The following is a 24318-nucleotide window of genomic DNA, read 5'->3' on the forward strand; positions in this document are numbered from 1 at the left end:
GCCTGTGCAAATTAGTTTTAATCTTTGTTCTGAGGGTGGGTGTTTGGGTAAGTGAGTGACTGTTTGGGACTTACAGACATTATAGTTCAGATCATTTATGTTAAAAATCATTTGTGAATGTTGAAGACCTTGAATCTTGACAAGAAATAGGATGTAGGATATTATGAACCCAGGGTTGTAATGAATCCTTGAGATAGGTATAAATTCTGTTGGTTGATAGAACACTATTGGAAAAGTAAATATTTTCTGCAGATGCCATAATATCATATTGAAGAGGCTGTTTTGCAAGGCCAGCAGGACTTTGGTCTAGAAAGAAGTGCCGGGAGCCAGCGCATGTGCTAAGTTCTCCTGGGGTAACCTCTTGCCTTCCCCGTGTACAGAAGGCTGTGTCCAAAGAGTAGCTTTCTCTTAGTCATCAGAACTGTGTACTGTCTTCTGGGCTGCCTTTTTTTTCAGGGTTTTTTTGTTGTTGTTTTTGCTTTTTTTTTTTTAATTTTTAATTTTATTTTTATTTATAGTTTATTCACTTTGTATCCCAGCTATAGCCCCTACCCCCACCTCCTCCCAATCCCATCCTCCCTCCCTCCTCTTCTCCAATGCCTCTCCCTCAGTCCACTGATAGGGAAGGTCTTCCTCCCTTTCCATCTGGCCCTAGCTTATCAGGTCTCATCAGGACTGGCTTCTTTGTCTTCCTCTGTGGACTGGTAAGGTTGCTCCCTCCTCAGGTGGAAGTGATCGAAGAGCCAACCCTGAGTTCATGTCAGAGAGGTCCCTGTTCCTATTATTGGGGAACCTCTTGGACACTGAGCTGCCATGGGCTACTTCTGTGAAGGGGTTCTAAGTTATCTCCATGCATGGTCCTTGTTTGGAGTATCAGTCTCAGAAAAGACCCCTGTACCCAGATTTTTTGGTTTTGTTGCTCTTCTTGTGAAGCTCCTATTCCCTCCAAGTCTTTCTATCTCCCCTTTCTTTCATAAGATTCCCTGCACACTGCCCAAAGTTTGGCTATGAGGCTCAGGATATGTTTTGATATCCTACTGGGTATAGTCTTTCAGAAGTCCTCTGTGATTGGCTCCTGTCCTATCCCCTGTTTTCTCCCTCTTCCAACATCTGTCTTGTTTGCCTTTCAGAGTGAGGACTGAACATCTTACCCAGGGTCCTCCTTCTTGATTAGCTTCCTTAGGTGTGCAGATTTTAGTATGATTATCCTATATTATATGTCCAATATCCACTTATAAGTGAGTATATACCATGTGTGTCTCTCTGCTTCTGGGATATCTCACTCAGGATAATCTTTTCTAGTTCCCACCATTTGCCTGCAAATTTCATGATTTCTTTGTTTTTAGTTGCTGATGGTATTCCATTGTGTATGGGCTGCTGTTTCTTAACATAGTCCCTTTTGCAGGAGAGAAACCTCATCAGTGCCAAGTCTGTGGGAAGACCTTCTCTCAGAGTGGGAGCAGAAATGTGCATATGAGAAAGCATCATTTGCAGCTGGGAACACCTGGGAGTCAAGAACAGGAACAAACTGGTGAGGAGGGTGGTTGTAGTGAGGATCTGTGTTCAGCAGCCAAGTCATTGGCTTGCCTGGGCTTTTTGGAAATCTTCTGGTTAGGTTTTGGGTAGAGAGACTTAGTTTTGTTTGATGGACTCATAGTAACAGTGCTATACATGCAGTCATCTGCAAACTTTCAAAACATATTTTCTTGTTGCTCACATTCCTCCCCTCACAATAAAGGAACTTGATAAATGAGAGGAGTTGTAAATCCCGGAGCACTTAGTATTGATAATTTCACTAAGGGCTTTGCATGCAGCTCAGGGTTAGGTTGCTTGCTTAACATGTAAAGACTCTGGGTTTAAACACCACTTGCAAGGCTGAGGTGAGAGGCAACACAGTAAGAGCCCACCACCCCATCTTAGGAAACAGACAAAAAAGCCAGGTGTGTTGGCACAGGCCTTTAGTCTTAGCCCATGAAAGGTAGAGGGGGGAGGTGAACAGTTCAAGGCCAGCCTCAGCTACATAACAAGTACATGAGACCCTGTCTCAGAAAACAAAACTATTAAGTAAGTAAATGTTCCCCTAATGAGTTGGAAGTCAAACTAGTGCTGATCTGTGGTTCAGCTTTTAAGGGACATGGACATAAAAGATTTCTTTATAACTAAAGATTTAATTTTTTATTTAACAGTTTTGAGAGCCTTTTCCCTACTTCAAAATTGATAAAACCGCTTTTTCTTTTTCATGCCTTAATATTCTCATTTCATCTCTAATCTTCAATGGTGGTCACATGCACATAGAGTTACCCTAAGGACTGGTTCTTCCCTTCTCGATTTATTCTTGTTATCTAAAAGTGAGTGGAGGAGGAGGTGATATCCAAGACAAAAACTTATAGTTCTGAAAGACGTGTCCAGCTTCCTTGTGTAGGGGGATGAGGACCAGACCCTGCCTTGACTGCTGTATCTCTGTATCCTGTTCTTTGCAGCCGAGTCACTAATGGGCAGCAGTTTGCTCGAAGAAGCTTCGGTTCCCAGTAAAAACTTGGTGTCTATGAATTCCCAGTCCAGCCTTGGTGGAGAGTCCTTGAATCTACCAAATAGCAGTTCTATCCTTGGAGTTGATGATGGTACGACTTTTCATTCTCCTTTATTTGGTGGGAAACATGTTGTAAGTAGGGGCTAAGGAGTAGAGAAATGGAGATTTTAATATTATCTCTTGTATGATGATGTAATTGAATAGTATTTACATTTACTATCTGGGGTGTATAAATGAATATTTTTCCTAATGATTAAATATGATGTTAACACAAGAATAAGAAAAATTAAAGATAAAATTATTTGTAATCCTTAGCATCCTAGCCCAATTGTGTCTGTCTTTCCTGTTGCAGTTGTGGAAGAGCTTAACTTTTAAAACATTTAAACAGAGCATAACCAGGTTTTACAGAGGAGATACAAAGCAGTTTCTCCATACTTCAAAAGCCATATCTTCTGGAGAAAAGAAAGGGCTCTCTAGGAAACAGTTGCTCCTCTGGTATAGAAATTTCACCCAGCTTACACAGGCCAGGCCCTCTTCTCTGAAAAACTTACCAGGTGAGGTCAGTATGCATGTGTTCAGTGCCTACTGTGTGCCTAGCACCATGGGAAAGACAAAAGTAGGCAAGAGGGACCGTAAGGTCTAGTGAAGAAGTTAAAACCTGGCACAAATGTATGAAACATGGTTGAGTAAACAGATGAAATCACATTGAACACCAACTATACGGTACAGTACAGTCTGGAAGAGAAGACCTAGTGACAAAGCCTGTAGAAAAACTTTTGATTTGCTTGAGGACAAACTGATTTATCTGTAAAACTATTTCCAAAAGATTTTCATGGTAAGCCCACTGATGAATGTCTGCTGAGCGTAAGAACCTGTGTGTTAGTCACTCCTGCCCTTCACAGTTTAAGGTAAAAATGATCATATTTTTACAACTTCTGTGTGGAGCTTACAAGGCCCAAAATGTGCTATCCAGGTCCACATGAACTGAGCAGTACTACTGCAAACCACATGAGAAGACAGAGAAGTTGCATGGAGAACTTTGCTGGTCTTAAAGATCAAATCAAGGGAGAAAGGGACACTGAGTATGAATTTTGAAGCCAGCATTAGCTCAGGTTCTTAACATGTACATATTATTCAGAACATCAGTATTGACAACCTCAAGGGCTGGTTCTGGATCTCTGGCCTGCCTCCCTGTGCTGTGTTTGCCATTTTTCACACACTGTGTGAAAAATGTTAAAGAACATGGGTTGAGTTTTTCAGGGAACAGAGTTTAGCATCTTCAGTGATTGGCTTGATGAAGCAGTGGGTGTCCACGTGGGTTCTCTGTTCACTGAAGGTCATTCTGTTGTTTCACAGAGGTGCTTCCCGAAGGATCCTCACGTCCCCTGTCTTCAGTGCCTGATGTGACACACCACTTGGTGACCATGCAGTCAGGGAGGCAGTCCTACGAAGTTTCCGTCTTAACTTCGGTAAATCCGCAGGAGGTAAAGCTGCTTCCTGCCCTCACTTTGTTTCTGTGGCGACTTAAATGTAACCGAGAATCTAGTTCAGTGTGTCTAAAAGTTTGCCAGCCCCATTTTTCTGTAACTTGTTTTCCTTTAAGTTAAGCATTAGCCCATTGTCACAGGAGTCTAAATATTCTCCTGTAAGTCGGGAGATTGATCTGACACTGAGGATTCTGAGCATTCTTACACATCATTGTTTAAAGTTCATTTTTATTTTTAACTATGTGTACTGTATGTGAGTATAAGTGTACATGCTCATGACTGCAGGTATTCGGGAAAGGCCAGTAGAGAGGATATCAGATCCCCTGGAGCTGGAGCAACATGGTTGGTGGGAACTATGATGCAGACTGGAGGACTGTAGAGCAGAGCCCCAGCACCTGTGGTAGAGAGAGACGTGGTGGGTAACAGAGACTTGCAACCCTTGTGCTTGGGAGGTAGAAACAGGTAGATCCCAAGAACTCACTGGCCAGCCGTTCTAGGAGATGAAATTCTGAGCTCCAAGTTCAGTGAGAGACCCTGTCTCAAGCAATGTGGGGAATGCCAGCAAGATAACTGAGCTTGTAAGGCTGCTTGCCACTGTGCCTGGTAATCTGAGCGGGGTTCCTGGGACCTAGAGAAGAGAGAGCTAAATAACTCTCATGCCATACACACAAAATAGTGTAGAAAGTGTTTCAAAAATATCTAACAAAACAAAATGGTAGAGAAAGACACCCAACATTAACTTCTGGTCTCCACGTTTGTACATACATGTGCACACACATAACAAATATTCATATATATTATATACACCTACACACAAGAAAACATAAAAAGTTTTGAGGAGATGGAGAGATGGCTCAGTGGACCAGGCTATTGCCAGGCAGACCTGAAGGTCATCATTTAGATCTCAAGCACCAGTGGAAATACTGGGTAGTTGTGTCAGGCACTTGTCAGTCCCAGCATTTGCTGGTTAGCAATCTGGCTAACTAGACTAACTAGAATTGCGAAGCTCTGGGTTTATTGAGATACTGTCTCAATAAATAAATTAGAGAGTGATCAAGTAAGATATCTGACATCAACTTTAGGCCTCCACATTCATAAACATGTTCCTGTACAAACAGGCCTTTTTTTTTTTTTTTTTTTTTTTTTTTTTTTTTTTTTTTTTTTAATGAGATAGATGGTAAAAGATACCCTAAAAATGGAGAAATTAGGCTGGTGTCCTGGTTTGAGCCTGTAGTCTCAGTGTTCCTAGTTGAAATAAGGGGATTACACATTCAGGGCCAGCCTAGGTTACAGAGCTAGATCCTGTTTCAAAAAATAAATAGGTGATACATAAACGGATAAATAAGAAAATAAGAAAAGAACATCCATAGAAGCAGAAGTGTACAGTATATTTGGAAAGAAGAGGGGTTAGGTTTCATACAACAAAAAGGTCAGTCAGGGTTATGTTATATCAGTTGAGTGGAATATATTATTTACATGCTCATAATCCATTCAAACAAACAAACAAACAAAATGGTTCTTGCTAGGAAGTGGTGGGCCATACCTCTAATCCTAGAGGCAGGCACATCTTTGTGAGGCCAACCTGATCTACAGAGCCAGTTCTAGTATACCCAGAGAAATCCTGTCCCAACGCCTACTCCCATGAAAGCGTGGTTATGCAAGCCTTTAATCCCAGCACTCAGGAATGTAAAAGCAGGTAGATTTCTGTGAGTTCAAGGCCAGCCTGGTCTACAAATCTAATCCAAGGCAGCCAAGGCTACACAGAAAAACCCTGCTGGAAAAAAAAAACCACAAAAGTCTACAAACAAAAACAATTCTTTGAGCCAGGCATGTTGATACGAGCCTGTAATCTCACCACTGAGACCTGAAGAGTTCTGTGTTGGAGGCCAGCTTAGTACTACAGAGTGAGTTCTGGGATAGCCTGGACTACAAAGTGAGCCTTTCCCTACAAAAAAAGTCAAATTGGGCCAGTTGTGATAGCATACACCTTTCATACCAGCATTTGGAAGGCAGAGACAGGCAGATCTCTGAGTTTGAGTCCAGCCTAGTCTACATGATGAGTGCCAGGCCAGCCAAGGCTACATAATGAGACCCTGTCTTAAACAACAACAGAAACACCTAAGGAAAAAAAAAGGGTCAAATATTTTTATCTGAAACTTGCCCTGTTCAAAAAAACAGAAAAAGAAAAGGTGTCATTTATTCTGCTATAGTCATGAGCTGACAGGCAGAACGATCAGAGCTAAAGGACTGTGTTCAATTGCTTGTTGCCTATTTCCAACTGATCTTGGCTCTCACCCAGAAAACGTAAGGAAAAACAGTCAGGCCTTGGTCTTGTGTCTTGGGACTACATGACTTTCATGAGTTCATTGCATATGGATAAGCTTTCTGCAAAGATTCCTCCAGTTTTTGTTGTTGTTGTTGTTCTGTTTTGGTTTTGCTTTTCAAGATAAGGTTTCTCTATGTAGCCCTGGCTGTCCTGGAACTCAGGCTGGCCTAAAAGACACAGAGATAATCCTGCCTCTGCCCCCTAGTGCCAGAATCAAAGGTGTGTGCCCTGCTGGCTTTGTTTGTTTTACAATCTCTCCCTTTGCCTCTTTCCTTTCAGTATAATCATTATGCCTCAGTAAGTTATTTATATCATCCAAATGGCTCTACCTTCTATGTTAAATATATTTGTTGTGACTTTTTTATTTTGTATTGAACAATCGACTGTTGGGATCATTGGTTCCAAGTTACTTTTGTAGTTTGTTTTGGAACCAGTCATTTCTGTCTCACTAATGCAACTGCCCCCTCTATTTTTTGCTTTTGTTCATTTTTCTGTTTTTAAAATTCATCTTATGGAAATAGCTTTTAGAGAGTCTGTTGAGGGGGCATTAGTATGAAAACCCATGTACCTTTCACGCAACTTGAACAATTTTTATTTTACATCTCTGTTTTTGACTGCATATATGTATGTGTACCCCATGCATGCCTGGTTCTCCAGAAGGCTAGAGAGGGCTTTAGGCCGCTTGGAACTGGAGTTATTGGTGGCTGTGAACCACTGTGTAGTTGCTGGGAACCAAATTCAGGTTTTCTGCAAGAGCAGCAAGTGTTCTTAACTGCTGAGTCATTTTTCCAGTCCCTCAGTAACTTAATGTTACACTGTTTGTTTGTTTGTTTGTTTGTTTTTGGTTTTTTTTTTATGTCTTTTCTCTTACTGTTTGTACCAGAATATTTTAAGGCACTATAGACTTATGTGTAATTTTTTAGAGTAAACCTCTTAAAAGATAAGGATGTAAGAAATAACTATTGCTATACCTGACAAATTTAGTAGTAATTTGTTATCCTCTAATATTTAGTATTTTTGGCTCCTCAAAAATGTTTTTGGTTGTCTAAGTTGACCCAGAATTGAAACAAGGCCCATGTATTATTGCATTTGGTTAACACATTAGTTTGTTTCTCTGTTGCTGTGACCAAAAGCAACTTAGGGAAGGGAAGATTTATTACAACTTATAGGTCCGTCATGGAGGAAAACCAGGGCAGGAACCTAGAATCAGAAACTGAAGCAGAGACCCGGGAGGAATGTTGCTTACTGGCATGCTCTGCCTGCTTTCTAGTGGGACTGGAGAGAGAACTCATTTGCTTAAGTGCTTGTCATACAAGCATGAGGACTTGAGTTGGCTCCCCAGAACCCTTGTCAAAAATGCAGGCATGGTGACACAAATCCCAGCATTTGTGAGTGGTAAGAAAATTCTGGGTTTGGCAGTACGTGCCTTGTAATCCTGGGCTAGGGAGGTAGAGATGGGTAATATGTGATACACGTTGGCCAGCTAACATCAACAAGCTAACATCAACAAAATCTGAGTTTCAGTCCAGCAAAAGCCCTTGTCTCAAAAACATCTGGATCTCATATATTCATACACACAAGATGGAAACGGATTTCATCAATTACTATTCAAAACCTTTCAACAGTATAGAGTGGAATATCAGTGTTTGCTGCAGCACTCTAGAAGTCCTTCAGACCCATCCTTCACTGAAGGAAAGGGCCCAGGGAAACCCTGGAGCTCTAATTAGTGGGTTCCTGCTTCAGGACTTGTAATAGAAACAGCTCCTTTCCCTGCTTATCTGTGCTTGGGATTGACATTGACTTTTGGTTCTACTACTACTGATTTCCCTCTGTGTTGATTCTTCTGTCATTGGCTGGTATGTATGAACACAATTGTTATGACTATGGATTCAGGTCATTTTATTGCTATAGTTAATGTGGGAGCCAGGCATGGTGGCCCACACCTTTAATCCCAGCACTCGGGAGGAAAAGCAGGATCTCTGTAAATTCAAGGCCAGCCTGGACTATGAAGAGAGTCCAAGACAGCTAAGGCTACACAGAGAAACCCTGTCTCAAAAACAAAATAAAGCCCCCCCCAAAAAAAAAAAAAACAAAAAATAAAACCAGAAACCAACCCCCTCAAAAACCCGATTAGACATAAATTCTGTTTATCAGTTACTCATGACTTTTAACCAGATATCCTTTGCTGAATTTCTCAGTGCATTCCTCAGACTCCTCTCTTAACCTTTTCATTTAGTGTTAGCTGGTTTGCTTTTGTAATTGATCCATAACCTAGTCTGTATGTTTTTTATTCTATAGTTACTAAACGAAGGAGACTTAACTGGAAGACAAACCTGAGTGTGCTAAATCCTGGAGGATCCCAGAGTGCGTGATGGGAACACATCCAAAAGGCTCATATTCTGCCAGACCTGAAATGAATCTGAAGGACAACCTTGCTTCACCCCTGTTCATCTTCCCTGGTAGAGAAGAGGGATGCCTGAGAGCTTCTCATCAATCTCCATCTGATCCAGACAGAGAATGAGGCAGTGACTATAGGCTGGACACCTGTAGCTGCCTCTTTTCAGTGCAACATTTTGGGGTAGACTTTTCCCAGAAGCAAGTTTAATTATGTGTTGGCTGAAGATTTTCATTGTGACTGTTGAGGTTTTCCTTTGAAGAGTTTTCATCTTAGACCCAGCTGTCTTTTCATATGGTTGAATGATGTCCTACTTCCAACCACAGAACTTCACCAGGACATTGAGTTTTCAAGATGCCTTGTTGCTTTGAAGAAGGGAGGGATGCCAATTACACTGTGGCATTGCATTCTCCCTTTAGCAACCTGAGTAAGACTCTCAGCCATTGGGCTGTAAAAATTAAATTACTTGAATCTCCCCTTGGCCCAGGCTGAGGTACCAACTTATCCTGTACATCTGTACATGGTCATTTTTGTTTTGTTTATGGGACTTAAAATAGCATGTTATAAGGGGTTTTTGTTTATTTGTTTTTTTTTTTTAAGTTAAAATCCACACGATCTAGAGTTTCAGTTTTCCTTTTAAATAAATAAAACAATCCAATCAGCTCTTTGTTTCTTGTTTTAGAGCAGTGGTTCTCAACCTTCCTAATGCTGTGACCCTTCAAAATAGTTCTCCCTGTTGTGCTGACCCCTATTTATAAACTTACCCTATCTATAAACTTATTTTCATTGCTACTTCATAGCTGTAAGTTTGTTACTGTTACAAATCAGAATATAAATATCTGATGTGCAGAATATTTGATGTGTGACTCTCTGGTTGAGAACTGCTGGTTTAGACAGATACGGGGTTTTTGTTTTATTATTTTGTTTGGTTTCCCTGTGTAGCCTTGGCTGTCCTGGAACTCTGCTAGACCAGGCTGACCCCTGCCTCCTGAGTGCTGGGATTAAAGGCATGCACCGCTTGGTGACAGATGGGTTCTTAGAGAAGAGGTCAAAAAAATAATCCAGTCTTTCTCTTTGGGATAGAGTACTGAAAAGGAAAGAGAAAGGGGGTTGGGAATAGGATAGTAGCTCATGCCTTTAATGTCAGCACTCAGAGGCAGAGGCAGGCAGAGCACTTAGAAGTTTGTTCTAGGGTAGCCAGGGTTACACAGTGAGACACTGGCTTAAAATAAAGAGGACACTGATGAGTCAGGTGTGGTGATACTCCAGCATTCAGAGGACAGATATCTGGAAACATTTGATGCCAGTCTGATTTACATAGGGAGTTCTAGACCAGGCAAGGCTACATACAAAAAGAAAGAAAGGAAAAACATACTCTTTGGGTTAGAGATAGCTTAGTTAAGAGCACTTGCTGCTCTTCCAGGGGGTTCCCGTTCAGCTCACAGCACCCTGTAACATCAGCTTCAAGGGATACAATCTCTTCTGGGTACCCTCTGGGTACCTGTGTTTATGCACATACTCCCGTGACATACACACACACATACACATAATTTTAAAAGATAGGCTGCTAATTTACTTTTAGGATACCATATAGGTAAAACTGAACTGAGGAGCCTTAGAAAGCGCAAGACTGATGGTTTCTGTTTAGAACTGGCAAACCTAAGCTGTCGGTGGTGGCACACACCTTTAATCTTAGCACTAAAAATGTGGATAATAGTTGGGTATGGCCAGGTGGTGGTGCATGCCTGTAATCCCAGCTATCAGGAGGCAGAGGCAGGCAGATCTCTTGAGTTTCAGGCCAGCCTGGTCTACATAGAGTTCCAGGACAGCGAGGGTTACATGGAGAAACCCTGTAAAAGTAAAAAGCAAGCAAATGAAAGAATTGGTAAATCTAAATGTCTGTTATCAGAGTATCAGACCCATCACTAAAATACAATGTCTTAAGTCTAAGAAAAGGATAGTAATAAAGGTTTGGATTTTTTTCCAGAAATGGTTAAACCTGAGAAGTGGGCTTCTATTAGCCCGTTATCATCTGCCTATGACACAATTATTGACAAGAAAAACATCCCAAAGATCACCTATTAGTACAAAATCTTACAGGTCAGAGTTTTATTTAAAATGAGTTTTGTGCTGACACGTGTTGTGTTCTCAAGGAATCGTAGAAAAGGACTGCCGAGCCAGGCGTGGTGGCACAGGCCTTTAATGTTGGCACTTGGGAGGCAGACGCAAGTGGATGTCTAAGTTGGAGGCCAGCCTGGTCTGCAGAGTGAGTTCCGACACAACCAAGGCTACACAGAGAAACCCTGTCTCCAAAAACCCAAGAAAAAGAAAAGCACTACTGTTGTGAGTTTTTTTTATTGGCATGCATAGTTATCCTTTAGAATGGAGACTAAGTGCCTAGCAATTGTCTTTACAAAATTGCCAGTCTTTTCTTTCTACAGCAGTGACAGCAGGTAGAGGCAAGGGGTGGAAAAAACATCCTACAAACAATAAAAATGCACTTGTCCCAGTGTATCAGATGCTAATGCTAAAGCCTGTGCTTAAGGTTGCAGATGTGGACTGAGAAACACACAGTGTTCCTAAGGGTTACCAAGACACCAGGTTAGTGGCTGCTGATGAGATTGTTGGTCTGGCTGTCCTGTTTCCTTATTGCTACCCATTTGCCTACCTCTGCTCTGTTATGGATGTAAACTTGGTTTTGCTTTGATCCCAGGTGTAGGATATGGTACTGATTCAGATTGTTCACAGCAGCAAACTATTTGCCTGGGGCGGGCTCTGAGAGGGGCCCTTTGCCAGCTGCAGATAGTTTAAATCTGAGGACTCTGGAAAAGGAATAAATGCTAGGGCTTGGAGAGAGAAGGGGTTTCTGAGAAAGAAGGCTGCTGGTGCTTTGCCCCTACGGTTCCTGGTTGCTGTTGATACAATTGGATGAAGAGAAGTTGGAGATATCCTGAAATGAAGATTGGACCTTCCACAAGAAACCTGACGACCCTACGCAACAGGAAGTAGATAGATTACTTCAGCCCCTGTCCCATGTTAACCTCCTTTCTCTCCAACTGGGTTTTGGAGTGCTGGAAAGGATTGGGGTGGAGAAGGGAGGAAGAAGCATAAAAATAAAATAGAGTTAAGAAGTACACCAACAGTGCTCCTCTGATACCAACTCTGACAGATGTGGTCTGCCTTATTTTATATTTTCTATTTACTTCTAAGTGTCAAGCACAAAACAAGATTCTTTAATATACACCTTCACCCTCAACAAGCCATTTCTGTTCTGTTCTCCCATTCCCTAACAATGGCTTCTAAACTCCTGGCAGCTTGATCTGATGCAATGATGACAGTAAACTGCTTCAACAAGCAGTTACTCTTCCAGCTCCTCCTGGGTCAGCAAGCTGTTTGTTCTAGAGTCTTCTAAATCCTGCCATGAATCTTGGATTCTGAGTTTTGTATCTTCATGGGCGCTGAAAAAACAAATATTTTAAATTGAAAGGATGTGTAAGGTTTAAGAATATTCTCAACATATTTGGTAGAAATGGAATTTTAAAGAGAAAAATGAATTACTTAATAAAACTTTACTCTGCTTTTCTCTTTTTGCCTTATACATCAGCTATGAAAGAGGTGATGCCTGGGAGTTAGCTATAAGGATGAGGAGGAGTGTCAGGCAAGCAGTTTCATCAGCGTCACTCAGGGCTGTGTGGCGAGTTGTTATCCAAGTACAGGACTATAATCCCAAATAAGTAACTTCTGGCAGTTTCCTCCAAGTGGCATCATTGTGGTGACACCAGCACCTCTTACCTAGGAGAATCCCTGACTTTGCCTTTTTCCTTGCAGGGCACAGCCTATGTTTCTTGACTCTTGGTATTCACAAACTCTTCCTCCACGCCAGCCTGCTTCAGGGTGTCCCGAAACCGCTGTTCTGCTTCTTTCCTGGCCAGCGCCTGTGGAGTGGAAGCTGGCTGACTGTGGCAGTCTCATGACTTACGATTCTGAGTTTAGCTGGGTAATCAATCTTTATAACACTGCCCATCCACCATCCCCATCTTTAGTGCTAGACCAAAGTGGGCATATTTTAGAGCCTTATATTTTTAGCCATAGTTTGTAAAATGAGTACCATGGGGATCTTGTTCAAATGCAGGTTTTCATTTATTAGGTCTCCATTTATTTATGGGGTTTACAATTCCATACTTCTAACACTCCTAGGAGGTGTCAGCTCTTTAATTTGTGAGCCATACCTTTGAAAAGCATCCAAACCTTCAGGTAGACTAACATTAAAGATACTTAGCAGGAGGAGGATGGTCAGCATATAGCTAGAAGGCTATCTTGATTTACATATCCAAGAACAAAACCACAGGCTACTTTCTATTCTGTTCTAGAATGTTGAAAGATCTGTGAGGAAAAGAAAAGCAAGCTTACTCTACAAAATGAACCTAAAGAGCTCAGCCTACATCAATTCTAGATGCTCTAGTGGGGGGAAGGGCACTGTAGGAGGAGGAGACCCACCAATACCTAGGCTATCACACGTGCTCTATGGTGGAGCTTATGCCCACAAGGAACCGCAAGCCAGACACAGCACTTAACTGCCTGGGGAAGGTCTTTCTGGGTGTTCAAAGGCCCCAGAGCTTCCTTAAGGAGAGCTCAATTGAATTTACCTTCTCTTAAAGTCCAGAGAATGTTTTCAAAGGATTGTTTTAGCCTAAAAGCCATGCAATTTGGAAAGAGCCTTGTGGCATGCTTCTAAACACACTGACCTTTAAGGACTTATGTTTGGGTAAAATGGCATTAATAAAGCAAGTTATCATTATAAGCAATGTAAAAGTTGGGGGGGGGGTGCATGGTACAATCCCACCACAGGGGAGATTAAAGTAGAAGGATGGTAGGGTCAAGTCCAGCCTGGATTCAGTTAGGTCAGCTTGGACTTCTCAAATATCAGAAGTTCAAGTTCATTGTCCCTTGGCCCTGTCACTTTGGACTTCTGGCAAGGCTGAATATTATAGATGTGGTAGCATATGGCAGAGGCCTTGCATGTCATGGTGGCTTTCAGGAATCGAAGAGAATGTCTGTGTGTCTGTGCCTTTTAGTCCACCTGGGCCCCCAGCCTATGAGGTCATGCTGTCCAAATTCAGAGTGGGTCTTGTTTCCTTAGCTAATTCTTTTGGAAAACCCCCTCACAGACACCCAGAAGTGTATTGTATTCACTTCAGTCATTCAGTACAATCAAACTGAAAAGATTAGCCATCATGGAGTTCAATAGAGAATGTCTGAGTCTTAAAAAAATGTTTAATACTCACATAGTAAAATCTTTTCACAACAGTCTTTACCTTGGTAACTTGTTCAAAGAGAAAAGGCCTTGCTTGTATTCTTTTCTTCATTTCCTCCAGTTCTTTTTTGTATTCCTTTGCTCTTTTACGGTCATTGTTCCTGGAATTAACAAGGTTTCTGGAAGCAACCAATCTTTTTCAATCAGAGAACCCTTCATTCAAGTTATGCAGAGTCATTCCCATGTACACTGTAAATTCCTACAGCCCCAACAAAATCTGTGGTTTACTCTGATGACATAGATAACCCTAATGACTCCATTTTGCCATTTCAAAACCAGTGATGTCTGGGACCTAAAACAGGCATCCCTCTGAAAATGGAGGATACTGACCGGTTCTCTTTAAGCTTCACTTTGAACACCTCTTTCAGGCTTTTATGGGGGTCCATGGCTTTTGCCCGCAAGGCCACTAATTTAGACATGGCTTGACAGTTCTTCTTGTGCATCTCCAGCCACTGAATGCTCTTGTCTTGTTTGTCTCTTTTCTCAAGTGACATTCTAAAGGAGAGAGCAAGAATAGCAGATGACCTGGGTGCATAAGCAGTCTTAGGAACATCTCTGGAATGTCAGTGTTTGTTTATGTGTATGGTGGGAGGTGGATGGTATATTCAGGTGTGAGTGCAGGGGTCCCCAGGGTCCAGAAGAAGGCATCAGGTCTGCTGGGGCTGGAGTTACAGACAGTTGTGAACCACTGAGTAAGTGTGGACACTGCGACCCTTATTCAAGTCCTTTGCAGTACAGGCTCCTAACTACTGAGCCATCTCTCCAGCCTCTCGTTGGTGGTTCAATGAATAAGATTTCCTATAAACTTGCCATAGCTACATTTTCAGAAAGAATGATTCTGGGGATAGGCATGGTGGCACACACCTTGTAATCTCAGCACAGATGTTCAAGACATCCGAGCTACATAGTGAGTTTTATGTCAGCCTGGCCTCCATGGAACCCCATCTCAACAAACAAACAACTATTTTAGGGTGGAAAGCAATGTCAAATGATGCTTTTCCTGTACTATGGGTCTTGTGATTTCCCACACAAGAGAAATTCATTGGTTGAGCAGAACAGACAGGGTAAAATGGCCTCACATGGCCAGCAATAGTAGATTTGTTTCCCTTGTCTGGAGCAGTACCAATAGCTACCATTTACCAAGCTGCCTACTGGGAACCAAAGGCCTTTACATCTTATGTAATTCTCACATGTCCCTGATAAGGCAGACACAGTAGGCCCCCTTCTCACATAGGACAGTCAGAAAGCATCTTCTTCACAGCTACTCAGCATGCAAAGGAAAAGCCAAAACTAGAACCAGGATGGCAGATTCCCCAGTTTGCTCTTGACTGCTGTGCTGTGACTGGTTCACAGTTCTCTGAGAGTACAAATCTTCATTTCTATGAAGACCTGGAAACAGGCCTCCTTTAACGTAGACCATTTGGGTTCAACCTACAGCACTCAATTTGCGTAATTATTCTAGAGTTCTGTGGTGGGTTCCACCAGAAGACAAAATAAGGAAGTCTCTGCTCTTAGAAATACATTCAACAGATCGGGAAGAAGGGCACAAAAGCTTATTCTGCCAAAACATCCAGCTCCCTGTTTTTGGCAAGTAGGTATGATATTCTCTGTAGGTAGGCTGCCTCTTGTTTGTACGACCTTTTCCTGGGCCTTGTGACACTCATGCGCTTGGCCTAGGGTTACTAGCTATGAAATATGAGGGAGAGAGTATCTCTGCATCCTAAATATATTCTTACAAGGTCTGAAGGGGCCAGGCAGGGTCCTTCTATACCCTGCAAGCCTCACAGCGGCACTGAGGTGTCAGTCCTCTCCCATGCCTCGCTTCATGCTAGATCACGGCAACTCCTGCTCACTTCAGAGTCCTGGCAGAGGACTTCCTGCTGACTAAATGAGAACATACCACAGGCCAGCTGAACTGTCAAAAAATCCGCAGACTTGGAGTGATTGATAGCACGAGGCCCTGAGTTTTATCTCTGTACTGAACCAAAGGGAGAGAGAAAAGAAAAGAAGGGGGGAGGAAGGAAAGAGAAGAGTAGAAAAGGAAAATAGGATTCTTCTTCCCAGCAGACTCTGACATTCCCCATGATGAACCTCAGAACTTGGAATCTGGGCAATGGGCGTTGTGTCTGGTCTATGGTGGGTCCTGCTACCACTACTATGCTTGAGCCTGAATTTGTATTCTCCATGGCTACCTTTCCCTTTCATACACAGCCTTTTGTTTTTCTTTAGAAGGAAAAGGTCATTGGGCACACCACAAGGGCCAGCAGGCTCAACAATCACAAACAGTACTACTTATGGTCTCATATGCAGGCTTAACACGTTCTTTTTCTGGAAACTAATTTCTCTCCAGCCTTTGTGTGACTAATTCCTCTTTATCCTTTGAAGGGGCAGTTCTCCCAGTATGCATGTGGAAGTCAGGGATAATTTGTCAGTTCTCACAATCTGCAAGGTGGGTTCTGAGACTGAACTGAGGTCAGCAGGCTTGTCAGCAAGTACATTTGTCCACTCAGCCATCTGGCTGGCCCCACTGAATCTGGAAACCCCTTATTGACTAGACTGGATGTCTAACAAGCTAGAGGACTTGCCTCTTTCCATCCACTGCTCACCTGGAATTGCAAGACTTGCCAGCACACTGACATTTTCCTTGGGGGCTGGGGATTTGAACTCAGGTCGTCACGCTTCCACGGCAAAGGCTTTTCCGTCTGAGTCACCTCTCCAGTCCCTTCCTCCTTATTCTTACTCTTCATGTTTTATCTTAGAAACCTGTTCCAAAACATGTGAGGCCACTACCCTAGGCTTCCCTATGCTGTCATAATCCTCTGTACTTTCACTGCTCATAAAACAGGGTAATCACCCTGAGATAGTGCCACGTTTCAGACTGCACATAACACAAAGTTCTCCAGGGCACCTCCAGCTTAGCAGTGTCTTGTACAGATTAAAGGGATTTACTGGACGATAGCGCATACCCCTGTCCCATCAGAGAATTTCTTCACCCCCTGGAGGTGTTTCTGATGACCAGCAGCACCAGAACCACTCACTCAGGAGCCTGCTGTGGCCTCCTTACTCACCGGACTGTAGACTGCCTCTTCCTGGTCGCATCTGAGATGTGCACGGGGAGGGTGTTGGTGGAAAACGAAGTAAGACCATTCAGAGACCGACTCGGTGGCAAGGGTGTGGCTCCTGGCTGAGGGGCCTTCTGCAAGGGTGGAGGGTGGGCATGGATGGCAATATGTGATTAGTTTCTATCTTCATTAAGATTCGGCTTCACTGAAGGACTAGCAATACGACTGTTTCCCCTACCCCTGGGGATAAGGTGAACAGGATCTTCTTTAGTTACAAGGCCCACACTCGCATATCAGGCTTAACGTTTTTAATCAAGTGAGAAGACTTCTTGGAACTGTGTGACTGCTTTTGTCAATTTAACACACTCTAGAATTACTTGGGAAGAGAACGTCAGTGTGGAACTGTCCAGATCAGGCAGGCCTCGGGGCATGTCCATTGGAGCTGTCTTGATTATATCAAGGTGGCTTTCCATCTAGACTGTAAGGCTGGAGAAAAGGGCAGAGCACGAGTGTGCATTCACTAGCTCTTTGCTCTGTAACTATGAGCTCCTGCCACTTCCCAGCCATAACAGACTGCGGCCTGGGCACGTGCCCTAAAATAAGCCATCTCTCCCTCCAGCTGCTTTGCTCCAGGTGTTTTATCATAGCAACAGAAAGCAAAGCTAAGACAGACTGGGCTCTCAGACCTTCTTGGACTTAACATTTGTAAAACCCCTCTCGGGAGGTGCGAAAGGGAATATTCTTGTTTCAATTTATAGAATGTAGATCTGTGTGCAATGGAACAGATGTTCGAAAATAAAAATTAAGACGGGAAAGTGTCAAGACAAGTGCCTTCCTTTGAGAACTGGGCTTCCCCTGCTGTACCTCTGGCCTGACCCTGATACTTGCCTGGACTCTCAGCCTCCCTCCTCCTGCAGGGGCGGCATCACAGGACCGTGGAGCGTGACACAGGTTGGCAGTCCTTAGCAAGAAGGGTTTGTTGCGAGTTGCCTCCTGGGTCTCCCTTCTCTCAGCAGCTCTTTTCTGGAAAGCCTTGTAAAGGCCCTCATAGTCGGGGACCACAGCGTTCACCCGAGGCTGGAATCTGAAGTCGGTCTGTAGAAAGCTGAGCTTTTCCTCCTGGGTGCGGGTAGCAGTGCGGGAAGCCCGGGGCCTCTGGGTGCTGATAGGAGATGAAGCCATCTGAAGCATGTCCGCCGCCCTCATCTGGATTCGAATCTTCCTGAGGAGCTCCGCTTCTATGAAGAGGGCAGGGAGAGAAGAGGAGAGGCAGCAGGTCTGGAGCACACCCACGGCCTTTTGAGACAGACTCACTATGTAGCGCAGATTGGTCTCTGACTTATCTAAACCCTCCTGCCTTGACCTCCTGAGTAGGTTAGATTACAGGCACAGGCAACCACAGGTCCAAGCTTTCCCTCCTTTAAACACTAACAGGAGTGTGCTAAAGCCAGTGGTAAACAATGTCAAACAAAGTTCACAATCATACACCCCCCCAAACTAGCTTCTCTCCAAGATGAGGGACGAGGTAGTGGTCTTCCCAGAAGCAGCAGGCTGGAGATGGCACTGGCTGATGGAGATCCTTTATTTCTCGTGGCTTTTGCTTCCATACCTCTGCTAGTCCAGAAGCTTTCATGTGCGCTTACTGAGAAAGGTCACCAGGTTGAGCCAGGTGGGAAAGGGATGCTGTAGGACCTCCCTATAGACCAGTGGTTCTCAACCTGTGGGTCTCGACCTCCTTGGGGATCACACATCAGATATCCTGCATATCAGATATTTACATTATGCTTCATAACAGTAGCAAAATTATAGTTATGAAGTAGCAACAAAAACAATTTTACGGTTGGGGGGGGTCACCATAACAGAAGGAACTATATTAAAGGGTCACAGCATTAGGGAGGTTGAGAACCGCTGCAGGACAGAACCAACCTGTCTGGCCTGCACAGAATATGCGTAATCTCCACACCAGTGTAATGCCTGAATCTTGATCCTAAATCCCTGTAGTGCCTCTGGGGACCCCAGGCGAGAGGTAGCCAGAGGTGCCAAGAGTATCCTTACCCTGGAGTTTCTCGCCAAGGGCTGGTTCCAGAATGGACTTGGGGATCCTTCTAATGGCTTTCTTTGGGGGGACGTTGGTCTGAGCCATGGCAGCCAACTCTCTCTGTGAAGCAACTACCTCTTGCTTCTCTTTCTTTTCCTGGAAGCTGAAGGGCTTCATGGAGGAGAGAAGAAACTCCTTCCTCTTCTGGATACCCATACGCCTCCGCGCCTCTCTGCACTCCATGATCTCCTGGTAGAGGGGCAGGTAGACATGTGCGGGCACAGGCTGGGCCCGGAACCGTCGATGGCACTCAGCCTCCTCCCGGCCCTGCCTCTGGGCCCGCAGCCTCTCCTGCTCAAAAGAGGCAGGTGAGGCTAGCCATTGGGCCTTCTTCCGGGCTTCACGCAGTGTCATGCGGAAGGGCTTAGGGATAGTGATGGAGGATGCCCAGGAGCAAACACTTCTGTGCTGGGAAGGAGGCCCAGAGTCTGAGGTTGGCCGGACCCGAGCCTTGGTAATGTCAGAGGGAAGGCTGATCAAGGAGCTGCAGCGCCACATGGAGCCAGGCCTGGGGGAGAAAGCAGCTCTGTGTGTGCATCCAGCAGTGAGAAGGCATGCCCACCCCCGACCAGGAGATAACCTAGCCTAGATCCCAAAGCCCTGAGGGCCTCTAAGTTCCTAACCTTACCAGCTGGGCTTCCCTTCTTGGCGCAGGCAATCTTAACAGCTCAAAGGGAACTATTTTCTAAGAATTCATGCAGAAATTGCCACTTTGCGTTCTGATAACTGCATACAGTATAGTGGGGTAGCACAAGGCCACAGAGTCAGAAGGATGAAATCCAAACTTTGAGGTTTTTGGATTTCCCATGTAGAGTGGCAAGAATAATATCCACTTAGAAGGTTATAGGGAAGAGAGTACATAGTAAATTTAATAAAGGCCAGTGTGGTATGACATGTCCGTTTTCCAAGCCTTGAAAGGTGTAACTGGGAAGTTCAGGAGTTTCAGGCTAGGCTGGACTACATGAAACTCTATCTTGGAAAAAAAAAAAAAAGATAAAAGCATATAATATATAAACATTGACAGACTTGGCCACAGACAATGAACCTTGTCATTCTTGGAGGAAAAGATGCTTGGGAAAGGCTTCCCTTTGGTCAGTTCCACTGCTTCATGAACTAGGTAAGTGTTGCTCAGAGTTATATGGGATCTCTAGGTAAGAATCAAAACATATGGGCTGAAGAAATGGCTCAGCAGTCAAGAACATTTGCTGCTCTCCCAGAGGATCTGGGTTTGAGTCACAGCACCCACATCACAGTTCAGAACTGTCTGTAACTCCAGCTCCACGGAATCCAACGTTCTTCTGTTCTCCGTGGTCACTAGGCATGAACTTGGTGCACAGATAAGCAAGCGAAACACCCAGAGACATAAAATATTCTTTTAAAAAAGCACAACGTGCAGTTGGATCCAAGAACCAACTGGGCTGGATCTTAGATAAGAGACAACTTGCAGAAGTGGTCTTACAGGAGGAAAGGCAAGGCCTTGAGATGTGGTGTAACTAGCCGGAATGCTGGAGTGTGGCAGTCACTGACTGTAATGTCTTACCTAAGAGATGGCGGGTCCTGGACCTGCAGCTTCCCGCTTCTCTTCTTGTCTGGGAAGAAATCCTCAAAGACGTCCTCCTCTTCATAGCCATCCTGATCCTTGTCTAGATCAGACTGAAAGAGAGATGGCAACAGAGACCACCTGCCTTTCTGCTTTGGAGGCTGCAGGGTCCTGTAAAAGTTTCCAGTGGTGTCAGAAGTAGAATCTGTCTCCTCATCTAGGCTGAAGAACTCATGGAGTTGGCCAGCTCTAAGGAAAACCAGCCCTTCTCCAGACCGCTCATCTTCTGGCTCACGGTCTGACGAGGAGGACTTGGGGGAAAATATCTAAAACGAAACAGAGATCAGTTGTGAGTAAAACTCTAATGCAAAGGTTGTCAAAACACGGCTTTGACTTCACATCGAATACCTCAGTCTATCAGGGACTAGGTGGAGCAACGGAAAATAAGATGTGTTCTTCCCTCAGACTACATTTCAGGAGACGGAGTAGGTATACGCCTGCCTGTGCGCAGCAAGGGTGGCAGAAGAGCAATACCAGTTCTCTTCTCCATTCAGTACAGAAAGCACTGAGGACCTAATGGAGCTCCACATTCTGTTCTCTGTGCTCCAGGAATCTTGCCCATGACCTTGGCTACCTGCTGCTCCCAGGTTCCCTTGGAAATTTACATAATTGTTACCAATCTTCCTTCTCTTCCTTTCCTGTTGACACACTCTCCTCATATCCTAACCAATTTCTGATAATCTCCCAGGAATGAATGAGCAACACAGAAAGTGGAATTCCCAACCAGCTTTTAAATACTTAAAGGGCTAGCAGTGAATCTCAGTGGTTGAGCTCTTGCCTAGCATGCTCAAGGGGATCAAAGGCTGGCCTTAATCCCAGCACTGTAAAGCAATGGTGCCAAGACTACATTCATCCATTCATACACACAAGAAAATGTGGATTGGGTGCCTAGTATGTCATGAAGCCTGTATTCCAGTGAGAGCAGGTGGAAAACATAGGACAGCAGAAATATGCCGTCAGAAGGCTTTTCTGCTAATAGGCATCAGAGGTCACCAGGAATGCACCATGATTAAATCTACTAGTTTGTTGCACAACATCATGGAGCACCATAGTAAACGTGCAGGGACAGATTTTAGGATCAGCATGTTCTGACCCTGAGTGGAGGAACATGATGAGTGGATAACTGATCAATTTTTTAGTGAGGAGGTAACCGGTGAGAAGCAAGCACGATCACTTGGAAGAAAGGAGTGCTAGTAATTCCATAACTGTGTTATGGACCCAAGAAAAACAGTTTTTTTGTTGTTGTTTTTTGTTTGTTTTGGTGCTCTTGCTTTGGGCTGTGGCTGTGTCTGTTAGGCTGACTGCAAATGCTCTTTCACTCCTGACAGGTAATGTCCAGACAAACCTGTTCTAAGTTAAAGTATTTTAAGTTAGATTGCACTAATACATTAATCTAATGAACATCTAGCTTACCAACAGAGGGCACTTAGAGAATATTGTTCACTCTCCTGATTGTGTGACTCACTAGAAGGTGCAAGTTACTCTCATTGTGTCACCAACACAGTATTTTATTGCCATTCAGAGAAAGGCTGAAATCTGGGGCTTGGGATTTAGTTCCATAATAGAATGCTTACCTAGCAAGCACGTGGTCCTGGGCTTGGTCCCCAGGAACACAAAAATAGAAAACATAAGTTTAAGGTATTTTTTTTCTACTGAATGCATATTGCATTTCTACCACTGTAAAATTGAAAGGTGAACTGAACCACTGATGTCAGGAATGTCTAGTTTCCTGTCTTTAGGCAGATTTTTATTTTTATATTTTATTTTATTTTATTTCGGTTTTTCAAGACAGGGTTTCTGTTTAGCCTTGGCTATCCTGGGCTCGCTTTGTAGACCAGGCTGGCCTCGAACACACATAGATCTGCCTGCCTCTGCCTTCTGAGTGCTGGGATTATTGGAGTGTGTCACTGTACTCGGCTGATATCTATTTTCTTAATTGAATCTTGTAATGATAAATTGGGCTGGTGTGGCTGGAGGACAGTAGTCTGAAATGTCATTAGAGTGGCAGGTGCAGGCCAGGAGGGGGATGCAGAATAGTAGTTGCAACTGGAGCAGCCCTTCTGAATTAAAGTATGTATGTACTGTGACCCTAGCTCTGTTGCTGAAGAGTATGTGCTACAGAGCAAAATTCCCCCTTCCCTCCTTTTCTCCCCTGCTGTTGTGACAGTGTCAAAGGGTGACCTTGAACTCTTGATCCTCTGTTTTACTATCTAGCTGTTGGGATTACAGGTCTGAGCCATAATGCTGGCTCTTTCTTTAAAAAAACAAAACAAAACAAAACAAAACAAAAACAAAACGAAACAGAAACAACTTTATTGAAGCACAAATATCCAGAGTTACAGCCCAACTGTTCAAAGTGAATAATTCACTGGTTTCTAATATAGTCAGAGTCTAATATACTCTCACAGTATAATTCAGAACATTTTCATCATTCCCCTAAGTCACTGGTTCTCAACCTTCCTAATGCTGCTACCCCTTAATATACTTCCTCAGGCTGCCAGGACCCCCAACCATAGTTATTTTCGTTGCTACTTCATAACTGTAATTATGCTACTGTTATAAATGGTAATGCAAAGTTTTGATGTGCAGGATGGGCTTAGGCGACCGCTAAGGGGTTTCAATGAACAGGTTGAGCACTGCTGCCTACAAAACCACTATAGCTTTGGTAGTCATTTATTTCCCACATTGTCCTCCCGCCCGGTCAGCAACCGCTGCTCTACTTTCCATCCTTATAGCTTTGGGGGAAAATTGCTTAATCTATCTGTTTTCTCTACTAGAAAATGGAGTCGAGAGGATACACACATACAGTTTAATGAGTTTTAGTATATTCGAAGCGCTGCGAGTTCACAACTATATTAGTTTTGGTACACTTTCCTTCCTCTAAAACAGCAACAAAAACCTTGAAGCCTTGTAGAGGCCTCTCCCCGTTTCTCCCCTCCTCAGCCCCAAGCAATGGCTCGCCCTCTAGATTTGCCTTTCCCGGGTCATCATATGTAGATGGAGACCACTTTAATATTTTCAAAGCTAACTCATGGTTTGTTATTGCTGCATTTCCCCGATGTGAGAGCCTGGTGTAAGACACAAATGGTCCACGTCCCCAAGACAGACTCTCTCAATGCCTAAGCGCTGACCATTTTCATTCCACGCCCTTCGGTGACACGCCCCTGGCTCTGTCTCCACGGCAACTACAAACAGTTTCCTCCCTCAGGGATTCCTTTCTGAGGTACCCTGCTTCCTCGTTTCTCCGCTCACCTCACGGCTACACTCGCCGCACTCGGGGGCTTCCGCAGACCTCCCCACAGTCATCTTCCTAACCAGAGGCAGAAGCAGACGTGACAGCGACGGCGACAGAGACGCGGGAGGCGAGGCACTGCTGGCCACTCCCCTTTTGTAGTGTTAGGCTCGGATTGGCTGCCGACGAGGCAGGAGGCGCTTTCCGATTGGCTCATTTTCTCCGCGCACTTTACTTCCGGTTCTGACAGGGCCGCGGCGGCCCGGGGTTGGAG

General features: G+C 44.0%; 2 protein-coding genes across 5 annotated transcripts in view; one reads left to right on the forward strand and one right to left on the reverse strand.

The window, feature by feature from the left end:
- Window positions 1-9401, forward strand: part of Znf410 (zinc finger protein 410) — a 29965-nt gene extending 20564 nt beyond the window's left edge. For 2 of the 4 annotated variants that reach the window (XM_021634153.2, XM_060387849.1), the window contains exons 9-12: window positions 1406-1531; window positions 2481-2621; window positions 3887-4014; window positions 8642-9401. In XM_021634153.2, the coding sequence (XP_021489828.1) occupies window positions 1406-1531; window positions 2481-2621; window positions 3887-4014; window positions 8642-8680 (434 nt within the window). In that variant the 3' untranslated portion in view covers window positions 8681-9401. Of the gene's footprint in view, window positions 1-1405; window positions 1532-2480; window positions 2622-2882; window positions 3085-3886; window positions 4018-8641 lie in introns of those variants that run through there. The other 2 variants (XR_009593030.1, XM_021634154.2) reach the window with 2 other exon arrangements.
- A 2552-nt stretch (window positions 9402-11953) lies between these two features.
- Fam161b (FAM161 centrosomal protein B) lies at window positions 11954-24179 on the reverse strand. The gene is made up of 9 exons (XM_021634165.2): window positions 24065-24179; window positions 20753-21078; window positions 19170-19720; window positions 18003-18352; window positions 17121-17248; window positions 14383-14547; window positions 14054-14171; window positions 12531-12673; window positions 11954-12196 (listed from the first exon to the last, which is right to left on the reverse strand). The coding sequence occupies exons 1-8, from the start codon at window positions 24116-24118 to the stop codon at window positions 12575-12577; spliced, it is 1791 nt and encodes a 596-aa protein (XP_021489840.1). The 5' UTR covers window positions 24119-24179; the 3' UTR covers window positions 11954-12196; window positions 12531-12574.
- Between the last annotated feature and the right edge of the window lie 139 nt (window positions 24180-24318).

The sequence above is a fragment of the Meriones unguiculatus genome, chromosome 7 (assembly GCF_030254825.1).
Source record: "Meriones unguiculatus strain TT.TT164.6M chromosome 7, Bangor_MerUng_6.1, whole genome shotgun sequence".
In the NCBI taxonomy this organism is placed as follows: Eukaryota; Metazoa; Chordata; class Mammalia; order Rodentia; family Muridae; genus Meriones; species Meriones unguiculatus.